Source organism: Ictidomys tridecemlineatus, chromosome 2, assembly GCF_052094955.1.
Source record: "Ictidomys tridecemlineatus isolate mIctTri1 chromosome 2, mIctTri1.hap1, whole genome shotgun sequence".
Taxonomy (NCBI): domain Eukaryota; kingdom Metazoa; phylum Chordata; class Mammalia; order Rodentia; family Sciuridae; genus Ictidomys; species Ictidomys tridecemlineatus.
In genome coordinates this window covers 93,084,806-93,097,272 of record NC_135478.1, presented here as the reverse complement: position 1 = coordinate 93,097,272, position 12,467 = coordinate 93,084,806, and the positions used below count along the sequence as shown (strand labels likewise).

General features: G+C 36.9%; 1 protein-coding gene across 7 annotated transcripts in view; it reads left to right on the top strand.

The window, feature by feature from the left end:
• The window catches only part of Sbno1 (strawberry notch homolog 1), a 58,389-nt gene extending 45,922 nt beyond the window's left edge, over window positions 1-12,467 (top strand). For 6 of the 7 annotated variants that reach the window (XM_021729264.3, XM_078039285.1, XM_078039283.1 and 3 more), the window contains 7 exons: window positions 126-272; window positions 356-450; window positions 544-636; window positions 6,344-6,481; window positions 7,278-7,354; window positions 8,998-9,191; window positions 10,926-12,467. In XM_021729264.3, the coding sequence (XP_021584939.1) occupies window positions 126-272; window positions 356-450; window positions 544-636; window positions 6,344-6,481; window positions 7,278-7,354; window positions 8,998-9,191; window positions 10,926-11,068 (887 nt within the window). In that variant the 3' untranslated portion in view covers window positions 11,069-12,467. Of the gene's footprint in view, window positions 1-125; window positions 273-355; window positions 451-543; window positions 637-4,902; window positions 5,112-6,343; window positions 6,482-7,277; window positions 7,355-8,997; window positions 9,192-10,925 lie in introns of those variants that run through there. The other variant, XR_013434856.1, reaches the window with a different exon arrangement.

Genomic DNA, 12,467 nt, shown 5'->3' with positions numbered 1-12,467 from the left:
AGCATAAGAGTTGAAAGGGAAGACTTTGCAAAATAATGTGGAAGTTGAAGTTTGTCTAGAGGGTTATAAGAAGAATTTTAATTAACATTTGAATGCATGAAATTGTTCATATAATCTTGTTGCAGATTATAACAACATAGGAAAATTCTTAAATAGAATTCTGGGCATGGAGGTGCATCAGCAGAATGCATTGTTTCAGTATTTTGCGGACACACTTACTGCAGTTGTGCAAAATGCCAAAAAAAATGGAAGATATGATATGGGAATCCTAGGTAAGTGAGGAAATTTTAACATGTCACATGTATTCCTAATCAGTGTTCATTTTACATTTACATGTTGCTTTTTCTCATTTAAGATCTTGGTTCTGGAGATGAAAAGGTGAGGAAAAGTGATGTTAAGAAGTTTCTGACCCCAGGATATTCAACTTCTGGCCATGTAGAATTATATACAGTAAGTTTGAAAAGTGTGTTCATGTTCGTGTTCGATTGTGTGATGGGTATTTGCAGAGCTAATTTAATTTAAATCCTGTGATTTCTTTTACAGATTAGTGTAGAGAGGGGAATGTCTTGGGAGGAAGCAACCAAGATTTGGGCAGAGCTGACAGGACCAGATGACGGCTTTTACTTGTCACTGCAAGTACGATGTCTCCTTTGGATCTTGGCTGCTCAAATACATGATGCTTTTTACTGCCAGCATCTGTCTCTTCCCTTTTTTTTGTATATTTATGGTTGTTTCTGTCTCTGTTGTGATGGTTTATTCTTGTGATTGTATGTTTATCCGTTTTACATGCTTTTTTACTTAATATATTTACAGGGTCACTACTATACTCAAGTTCATAATTTTTATTTATTCTTAGTAAATCAAATCTTTTTTTAAATAATATAACAGTTTTCTTTAATCTTCTTAATGCTTTGTGGGTTTTTTGTTGTTGTTTTTGGAGGTTTTTTGACTGATTTAGAAGTGCTTGTGGGAATATTGCCTTGAGTTGCTGCCAGCTGATCAGTTTTTCTCTGCCCCTATACTTAAGAGACATGTTTACCATAGACAAAGTCATAGGTTCACATTTTTTCCCTTGGCATCTTAGATGTACTACTGTGTTCTTCTGAGATAAAAGGTTGTCCTTAAAGTTTCTGGTGCTCTGGTCTTTCTTTCTTGTTTCTTTGTTGTTTGTTTCTTTCTTCTTTTTTATTTATTTATTTTAATTTATTTTTTTAAGTTGTAGGTAGACACAATGCCTTTATTTTATTTATGTGGTGCTGAGGATTGAATCCTGGGCTTCACACATACAAGATGAGCATTTTACCGATGAGCTCCAGCCCCAGCCCCTTTCTTTCTTTTTAAATTCATTTCTTTTGCCTAAATGCTCAAAGAATGTTCTCTTTAAAATATAGTAATTTTGCCAGATGCAGTGGTGCATGCCTATAATCCCATCGACTTAGGAGGCTGAGGCAGGAGGATTGTGAGATCAAACCTAGCAATTTAGCAAGGTCCTAATCAGCTCAGAGAGACCCTGTCTCTAATAAAATATAAAAAAGGGCTGGGGATAAGCAATCCTGGATTCAGTCCCTGGTAAATAAATAAATATAGTAGTTTTACTATATTGTCAGGTATGTTTTATGCTTTCAGTAGTTTCAAATCTTATTTCAGAAAATTTTATAAATTTTATTTTTTGAAATATTTCTCATTCTACTTTTTTGTCTTTCTCCCGTATTGGGGCTTATATTATTCTTATTTATTTATTTGTTTGTTTATGTATATAAATCTATCATTTTAATTATTTTGAAGGATACATTTCAGTAGCATTAGTTACAGTCACAGTATTTTGCAACCCATCACCAACTTCTGTCCAAAACTTTTAATTATCCCAGACTCAAACCATTAAGCCATAATGCCCCATTATGCCAGCCACCACTGTTCTACTTATTCTTTGAATTTGTCTATTTAGATACATAGTGTAATTGAATCATACTATATTTGCTTTTTTTTTTTTTTTTTAAGAGAGAGAGAATTTTGAATATTTATTTTTTAGTTCTTGGCGGACACAACATCTTTGTTGGTATGTGGTGCTGAGGATCGAACCTGGGCCACACGCATGCCAGGCGAGCGCACTACCTCTTGAGCCATATCCCCAGCCCCTATATTTGCTTTTTTATGTCTGACTTATTTCCCTTAGTCTAATGTCTTCCAGGTTTATTCATATTACATATTATGGCATGTGTTGGAGCCTCCCCATTCCTTTTTGAAAAGGATGGACAATATTCCATTGGTTGTAAATTCACATTTTGGAACTATTTATGGAGTGACAGCTATAAATACAGAGATCAACTGCAGTGGGGCTGGAGATGTAGCTCAGTGGTAGAGTGAGTGCTTAGCATATGCAAGGTCTTGGTTGGATGTCCAGTGCCAAAAATAAATAAGTGCATGAGGGAATCATATACGATGATGTCATAAGCAGCATAATTCCCTTAACCTTTCTGTAAAAGGCCCAGTTGATAATAACTGTGTCAGGTTTTGAAAGCAATCTCTGGTCTATGTTATATATCCATTCTTTTTTTTTTTTTTTTTGACTTCTTTTTCTCTCTTTCCTTCCTTTTTTGAACTGTACTTAAACTTAGGAGCCTCAGGCTAGAGTTGGTCTATAAGTCTAATTTGCTGGTTCCTGATTTAAAGTAGAGCCCTCAAACCATCTGGCTTCTAGTTTGTAGTTTTGTAGTTTTGATTTTTTTTTTTTTTCCTTTTCTGTAAGATATGGTCTTATTTTGTTGCTCAGGGTGACCTTGAACTCCTGGGCTCAAGTGATCCTCCTGTTGAAACCTCCTGAGTATCTGTATCTATAGACATATACCACCATGCCTGGCTTGTTTGCTTGTTTGTTTTGAGTGGTGCTGGGAGAATTTTTTTAATGGATGTGGATTCACGTGCATCTTAAAAAATTTAGAGCCAGGCGTGGTGGTGCACACCTGTAATCCCAGCAAATGTCTTAAAAAGAAGCGGGGATGTAGTTCAGTGGTCAAGCCTCCTTAGATTCAATTCTCAATACAAAAAGAAAAAATAATTTCGAGAAATCCTTATATACTTTGCCCACTTCCGTTTATGGTAATATTTTGCAAGATTGTAGTATCACAATTATGATGTTAACAATTAATCAAATAGGATGTTAATAATTAACCTAGTTTACGGGCTGGGGATATAGCTTATTTGGTAGAGTGCTTGCCTTGCATGCACAAGGTATGGGTTCAATTCCCGGCACCACTAAATAAATAACCCATTTTATTCAGGTTTTCCCCTAGATTAAATTTTGATTAATTAGTTTAAATAGGGTGCTGTTATTTTTTTAATTGAAATTATTGTCAGAATTGGTTGAATTGGTTGAAAGTTTTGATTTTTAGCTCCCCTTGAGTAGAAGGATTTGGTAATTGGTTTCCCACATGGCAGTAGGAGACTGGATCCCAAGGGCAATGGTTCTAGAGGGGCATCATTCCAGGACCGTGCAGCCATTTGTCTCTGAACCTCCACAGCATTAAGCAGACATGCGTTATGTGTATAATGTGTGCTATCCTTAAGCAGCAGTGGAAAGGGTCACCTTTATTTCCCTTATACCATGATGATTTATTTTGTAACTGTAACTAGTTAGCATAACACTTATAGGACATTGCATGTCCTCTAAGGGACAGTTAGTGTGTTTCACATCATCTGATGGAAACTTTATTTTTTTTTTTTTTAAATTTTTTTTTTTTTTAAGAGAGAGTGAGAGAGGAGAGAGAGAGATAGAGAGAATTTTTAATATTTATTATTTAGTTCTCGGCGGACACAACATCTTTGTTGGTATGTGGTGCTGAGGATCGAACCCGGGCCGCACGCATGCCAGGCGAGCGCGCTACCGCTTGAGCCACATCCCCAGCCCCTGATGGAAACTTTAAAAGTGTAATTTTCCCTTTATTATTTTGTGACTCTACTATAATTATATAAATTATAGTAAAAAAATTTTTTTTAAACTTGAACAGGTAAAAGACAAAGCATCTTTAACGTCCACAAATTAGAGAGTGAAATACTGCCTTTTTACCATTGTAAGATGTGGCTTTTATCATAATATAAAGTTAATAGCTCAGTGAGCACTGTTATGTTGTGTGGAGGAGGTGGTAAAGCATTTGTGTTTTGAAATTTTCCTTCCATTTCCATACTAGAGATTATTGCTTGGAGCTGGGCACAGTGGTGCATGCCTATAATCCCAGCAGCTCAGGAGGCTGAGATCAGAGGATCACTAGTTCAGAGCCAGCCTCAGCAAAAAGTGAGGCGCTAAGTAACTCAGTGTAGACCCTCTCTCTAAGTAAAATACAAAATAGGGCTGGGGATGTGGCTCAGTGGTCGAGTACTCCTGGGTTCAATTCCCAGTACCCCCCCAACAAAAAAAAAAAAAGTGAGAGAATTGCTTGGAAGTTATGTACCTTATTAAAGAAGAAATAATTCCTTTTCCCTCAAACACCTCTTATAAGTCCAAATTTTTTTAAAAAAATTAAAAATATTCAGCCAAGACTAAGTATGGTGCACACCTTTTAATCTGAGCTCTTTGGGAGGCTACCCTGGGCAGTTTATTGAGACCCTTCCTCAAAATCAGAAGGGCTGGGGGCTACAGTTGTGGTTCAGTGGTAGTGTGTTCACCTAGCATGCTTGAGGCACTGGTTTTGATCCTCAGCACCACATAAAAATAAAAGAAAGGTATTGTGTCCACCTACAACTAAAAATATATGTATTTTTAAAAATGTGAAGCCCAATGGTAGAGCATGTTCAATCCCTAGTACTGCAAAAAAGTTTTGTTTTTTAAGAGAAAGAATTTTTTTTTTAAAGAGGAGAGGGAGAAAGAGACAGAGAGAGAATTTTTTTTTTTTAATATTTATTTTTCAGTTCTCCGCAGACACAACATCTTCGTTTGTATGTGGTGCTGAGGATCGAACCCAGGCCGCACGCATGCCAGGCGAGCGCGCTACCGCTTGAGCCACATCCCCAGCCCAGAGAGAGAAAATTTTTAATATTTATTTTTTAGTTTTTGACGGACACAACATCTTTGCTTGTATGTGGTGCTGAGGATCGAACCCGGGCCGCACGCATGCCAGGCAAGCACGCTACCGCTTGAACCACATCCCCCGCCCCCCAAAAAGTTTTAAAAATAATAAATTACACATATCTCTTAAAGCCAATGTATTGGTTCATGCCTGTAGTCCCACTCAGGAGACTTGAGTCAGGAGAATCATTTGAACCAAGGCCAGCCTGAGCAACATATACCCCAAATCTCCAAAATAATAAAGGTCAAAAATATAGACTTAATTTCCATGTTTCCTCTAATGTTTCCTTTTCTGCATACTTAGTCACTCTTAATTTGCTCAGCATTTTGGCTTTCTGCTGTCATAGCCTTGCTGTTCACAGAAAGCTTATATAGGACATCATGCTTTGTCTCATTTCACCTCACAACCACCCTGGGATATAGGGAAAGGAATGGCGTGTTGATGGAGAGCCCAAAGACGGGGGGCCAGGCTCTCTGGAGGGCATCTTGGAGGAGGTTAAATTTTATTGCAACTGAAAGAGCTTTCTCTAGCAGTTTTTATGAAAATTTTAAAACATATAGCAGAAATGAAAAAGTTTTCCTGAGGTACCCTAAATAGTCTAGTTGTGTTATATGTATTTTTTTCCCTCTCAGACTGCTTGACTGTACAGAGAATAGAAGAAGTAAAATTGTCTATATTGGACATTCATACTTTAAAAGCTTATTTCTAACATTTTTCTAAAGAATACCATGGCCCTCAACCCATGTTTTTAGCCAGATTTATGTTGCTGCCTCTCTGGTATGGCCTTGTTAAAGTCTAAACATTACTATGTTTCTTTCCTTTCTCCCTCCTTCCCTCCCTCCCTTCCTTCTTTCCTTCCATTTTTGTTAACCCCGGGACGTGTTCCTCCTGCCTCAGCCACCCTAGTCCCTAGAATCATGTGTTATGGTCCTTTCTCAACGTTTCATAATCTTTTTTTTGAGAGGCAGGGAGGTACTGAGGAGTTTGAACCTAGGATGTTCTACCACTGAGCTATACCCCAGGGTGCCACCACTGCCCCCCTACCCCTCCACTTTGAGACAGGTACTCCTAAGTTCATGGCTGCTAAGGCTGGCCATGAATTTAGGATCCTTCTGATTGAGCCTCCCAGTTGCTGGTATTACAGGAGTGTACCACCATGCCTGTCTTGGTATTTTAATCTTTTCAATGATTATATTTGAAGATATGATGTAACAAAAATGTGTTTTAAAATCTATAGTATCACATTTTCATATTTTCTCATTGTTTTTTTTTTCTTTTAATAGATAAGGAACAACAAGAAAACTGCAATCTTAGTTAAAGAAGTAAACCCTAAAAAGAAACTCTTCTTGGTTTATCGACCAAATACTGGGAAACAGCTCAAATTAGAAATTTATGCTGATCTAAAAAAGAAGTATAAGAAGGTATTTTCTTATTTGTATATTGCACTGCGTATTTAATACTTGTTTTATGATATGTTAAAATTATGTCAATAATAACTTCTAGACATAAAATTGTCAATTTTTATTTGGCTACTTTTAAAAAAATTTTTGTTGTAGATGAACATGATACCTTTATTTGTTTATTTATTTTTATATGGTGCTGAGGATTGAACTCAGTGCCTCACACATGCTAGATCAGTGCTCTATCACTGAGCCGCAACCCTAGCCCATTATTTGGTTACTGTTTAAAGGACAAGTTTCAGAAAAATATTGTTTTGTTACACTAATATCCCAGTCTTAATGTTTTATTGACCATTGAGCACTTAATGATGATGATTTGAAACACTGTATATTATCCGTTAAAGGTCACTTCAGTGCTGAGGAACAGGAGTTAGAATTTTCTTTTAAAAAGTGAAGATGTGTGAGATTGAAATTTCTTAGTACCAACTCTTGGTTTTTTTGTGAGTGGTATTTTTTGTATCTTGCAGTGATTTCTAGAAAATACAAGTAACTTTTTTGTTTGTTTTAAGTAATATTATGATTAGTTTCTGTTTTTTTAATATTCTCTCAAATTATTATTCCTAGCCATTCTCGTTTGAAATTCATTATCAACACTTATATCACAAAATATTTTGAGTGGTGTTCAAATTCAGCTAATAACAATGGTTAGGTTTTCTGTATAGAAATAATTTTAAGTTGGCCTGCCTTTGAAGTTAAAGGCTGGATAAGACAATCAAAGCAATACTGTTTAAATGGAATTTTTGTTTTATTTTTATAGGTAGTCTCAGATGATGCCCTGGTGCACTGGTTAGATCAGTATAATTCATCTGCAGATACTTGTACTCATGCTTACTGGTTAGTATTTTCATGTTTCTCACCATTTTTTTTAAAAAGAGCAGTCAAGATTTAAACACACTTTTTCTTTACCAATATTTCTTTATGAGTAAATGAACAAGCTAGCTGTTATTAGGCTTGGTTGATTTCATCAGGAATTCTTCCTGGGCATTTGTGGACTAGATGCTGTCCAGGTATTCCCTGACTCTTCCTTGATGTTTTGTTATTTCCACCCAGCTGTTATCTAGCAGTATGGTCTTAACTGTCATCCTTGGTGTTATAATTTGCTTTTTCTTCTCAGTTTCTTATTTTCTCCCTCCCTATATATCTTCTTTCCCTTCTTTATTTTTATTTATTTTCAAGTTTTTTAGTTGTAGATTGACACAATACCTTTATTTTGTTTATTTTTATGTGGTTCTGAATATCAAACCCAGTACTTCACACATGCAAGGCAAGCACTCTACTGCTGAGCCACAACCCCAGTCCTATTTTTATTTATTTTAAAGCTTTACTGTGTCCAGCTCCAAGGAACTTCTAAGAAACTGGGAGATGCCCAAAGTAGCTGCATAACACCAGTAAACTTGATGTTCTTTCCTGGAGCTAATCCCTCTGGGCTCCCCAGCTCACCCCTTTCTGAGTTCATTTCAGGGTCTATTAGAGTATTTCAGTATTCTGCAGTGTTTTATCATACATTAAGTACTACTTTTATACTGCCTGTTCCATTCTCTGAAAAGGGTTGTAGAATAGAAGTGAATTTGAGCTCAGAGTTTGTTGATTTTATGTTAGTATGGGAATTGAAGCCAGGCATGCTTTACAACTGACCTATATTGCCAACCCTTTTAAATTTTGAGACAGGATCTCACTAACTTGCCAAGACTGACCTCAAACTTGAAATTCTTCTGCCTCTGCCTCTTGTTGTGTTGCTTGAATTACAGGCATGCACCAATGTGCTAAGCTTATTTTGATTTTTTATTCATATAGGTAGATGAATTTTCTTCAATGAGAGCAGTGTTTTTGTTTTCATTTTGAGATACTTAAGGCAGTTAGTGAAAACTTTATAGCTTTCAACATAAAATATTTTTAGAAGTTAACCTCTAAGCCAGGTGTGGTGGTGCATGCCTGTCTAAAACATTTGCTTTGTGTGATAGCAAAAAAAAAAAGGTACCCATATGATACATATACACAGTTATATACATACACGTTGTATTAAATTCATCTTGATTTGATCCTGACCAGAAAGATTTCTGTTGATAATAACTTTGACCATAAGATATTGGTATGTGTTACTTTTTTCTCCATGTGGTCTCTTTTTGTTTGATTACTGAGGCCTTTTCCATTAATTGGATTTAGACTGGTATATTGGCAATTTAATAATGTAGAAATGACTGGCTTCAGAAAACAGCATTACTACAGTAGATATAAAAGTGGTTACTAACACAGTAAGTCAGCCCTTTTACACCTAGGCAGCCCCACAAACAGCTGTAGTCTTGAAAGTCAATAGTAATAATTTGGAAGGATGATCCAGTATGCCAAAGATTATTATGTATGAAAAACTAAAGGCAAATAATGCTACATGGTTTCCATTTGAAATTTGAATAGACTTTGTAAACCCTTTTATGAATATGTGTGTTTGTATGTACATAACCATCCGCTGTCTCTTCTAGGCGTGGCAATTGCAAAAAAGCAAGTTTGGGATTAGTTTGTGAAATAGGTCTTCGCTGCCGCACATATTATGTATTATGTGGTTCAGTGCTGAGTGTGTGGACAAAAGTTGAAGGTGTTCTCGCATCTGTCAGTGGCACAAATGTGAAAATGCAAATAGTTCGGCTAAGAACAGAAGATGGACAACGGATTGTAGGTGAGCCTAATTTTCATTTTGGTTTGAGTTGTAGGTAGAAAGTAGATCCTGCCTTGTTGTTGTTTTTCTTCTAACATCTTAGATTTATTCCAGAAGGATCTAAAATCTGTTCCAGCAGTGGGTGCAGAACTTGCAGGTCTTTGAAGAGACATTGCAATCTGGCTATAGTTCTCGTGATGGTCCCTATGGTGCTTCTTACAGCTCGTCTTGGTCCACTGCCTGCTGCTGCTGCTCTTTGGGTGGGCTGCTTGTGGTAAAGACAGCCCAGGCTCTTACCTAGGGCTCTGCATTGAGCTAGGTTGAGGCTACTGAGCTCAAAGCCACTGGCCACAGAGGATGTTCCACATACTGCAGGAAGCAAGAACAGACCAGAGTGGCTGCCCATCATTTGCTCAACTACAGTTGTCCCATCAGGTGGACCAATTATTGCTCTTTGTTTCAGTGCCCCAGCAAGTGGACCAGTTATTGCTCTTCGATTTATAGCCACTGCCTTTTGTACAATGGGTTAAAGATTGGTAGCCCATGTGCCAAAGACATTCCATAAACTTGACACCACCACCCCCTGCCAAGCCTTCAAGTTTACTTTTAGTTTTAGCTTTTGTACTGATTGAACCCAGGAGCAGTTCACACTGAGCTACATCCCAAATCCTTTATAATTTAAAAAAAAAAAAAATTTTTTTTTAGTTGTAGATTGACACAATACCTTTATTTTATTTCATCATTTTTATGTGGGGCTGAGGATTGAACCCAGTGCCTCACATATGCCAGGCAGGCGCTCTCCCACTGAGCCACAACCTCAGCCCTCCTTTGTAATTTTTTTAAAATTTCAAGATAAGGTATTGTAAAGTTGATGTAGGCCTCACTAAATTGCTGAGGCTGGCCTCAAACTGAGACTGAGGCAGGAGGATCATGTCTCCTGAGTCACTGAAATTACAGGTGAGCTTCAGTGTAACCAGCTGTATTTTTGGTTACAACAGATTTTCATGAATTAGTTGCCAGTATTTAAAAACTCAAGAGGTTTCATATAAAAGCCTGAGTTTCCACCTGTTTCTCAAAAAAATCTTATGTGGAACATAAGTTCACATTCCCATATGACAAATTTTGAACTTCCCATAACCAGGACCTCTGATTTCCAGTTGTCCTTTCAAAGTTACCTGCTTGGAAGAGCATTTGAGTTTGTAACTTCTGTTTTATATCATTTTGTGTATTAGTACCTGTCAAAGAAGATGTCTGCATATTTTTGCAGAGCCAGAATGATGGTGGACAGAGAAATGCTATACTTTGCTCTTCTGATCTTTTCCTAAGAAGATGGTGTTAGGTGGACGCAGTGGCTGCAATCTCAGCGGCTCAGGAGGCTAAGGCAGGAGGACTGTGGGTTCAAAGCCAGCCTCAGGCCTCAGCAACTTGGTGAGGCCCTAAGCAACACAGCCAGATCCTACTTAAATATAAATAAAGGGCTGGGGATGTGGCTCAGTGGTTAAGTACCCAAGTTTAATCCCTTATACCAAAAGAAAAGAAAAAAAGATGGTGTTAACTAGACACATGTACTTGAGTACTTGTGGGAAACACTATTGAAGAATCAGGTTACGTCTTAATGGACCATTGCAGTTTTTAGGTACTTGTTTAAATTTTTTGCAAAATTGTTTATTCCTCACTTTAAATATGCTGTGAAGATATAAAATACAGTATGGTGTCTACTTGAGCAATATTTAAAATTCTTCTTGTTAATTGCAGGTTTGATCATTCCAGCAAATTGTGTATCTCCTCTTATAAATCTCCTATCAACTTCAGACCAGTCTCAACAGCTTGCAGTCCAACAAAAACAGTTATGGCAGCAGCATCACCCGCAGAGCATCGCCAACTTGAGCAACGCATAAAGAAAAGATAGGTTTCAACACGGATGTATCTGAAATGCTGTGGGAGCATATCATTTGCATAAAAATCAGGGACAGTTTCCAAAGAATTATATATTTTTTTCAGTTGTGCTCTCTGTAGTTAATTTTTTGGGGAATAAGGACAACCTGGAATAGATAAGAAAACTGAAAATCAGCAGTGCTGTTGGTGGTACATGTGTCTTTCCTTTTGCTTCTTTTGGGACTTTTCTGTATGCTTTTACTTTGGGTGAGCAGAGGAGGATGTGTGTGCACGTATGTTCTGTGTGTGTGTGTGTATGTGTGAGAGAGTGAGTCTGTTTGTGGATTTGTTAAAGGCTACAAACCACAATCAATTTAAAATGCTTGGAACTTCCCAAACTGGCTTTATTTTCTGTTACACAGTGCTCAGGGTTAACACAGTACATCCATGTCATTGCTGTGGGAATTATCCCCAGATGCATGTGTTTCAAGTCTGTAATTATAGAAAATATATATTGGTTTCTTTTTCCAACTTAAACAATAGGTTTACTAAAGCATGAAATGAAAGGTTGCATTATCATGCATTCGGGTTCTTCTGTAGTTTTGTTTTGACCGTGCATGTCTTTGAAAGCATGCGTAAACAAGATTAACACAGGAGTCAAGTATCAGAGAGAAACATTTTTAGGTGTACAGCATTGGTCATTGCATTTTTATAGTGTTTATACCTGGGTATTGCTTCTAACCCTGCAAACCCTCCTCCCCCATCTCCTCTTCCCCCAGGTTTCTTGTCAAGATAACGAGTACATACCTTTTTTGTGATAAAACTCTGAAGAGTTAATTTTAATGTATTAATAGTATTCCTAATGTGTGCTGCAAAAAATGGCTATAAGCCCCTTTTTCTTAAAGTTACATTTTCCTTAAGGACAGTTTTAGGAAGAAATACAATTGGCTTCCATCTGGCAAACAATCTTTTTTTTTTTTTTCATTATCTGAATTTACTTTTTCATTCATGAACAGGAAACCATACTTGAGTTGTGAACTAGACAATGAGGAAACACTTGAGGCTTCTGCTGTATGTGTTTTTTGTTGTTGTTGATGTTGTTGTTGTCGTTGTTACCCAGTAACTTGAATATGTTTAACATGTTGTAAGACATTGTAGAGTTTATTTCAAGCTGTTAAAAATGGTAATGTACAAATGTGAATAGACACTTATCTATAACATGGGTAAGTTTTGTTTCGCCTATAATAGATGTTTATAAAAACAAGTGAGGGGACAGTTGGTCTTTTTGTTTTTCCCCCCCCGCCCCTCCTTTTTTTGCCTGCACAGGTTGCACTATTGAAAATTTGAGATTGTATAAACCTGGTCAAAAGCTGCAAGATACCAATATCTTGTAGATGTTAAATAAAAAGTTATTATTACTAA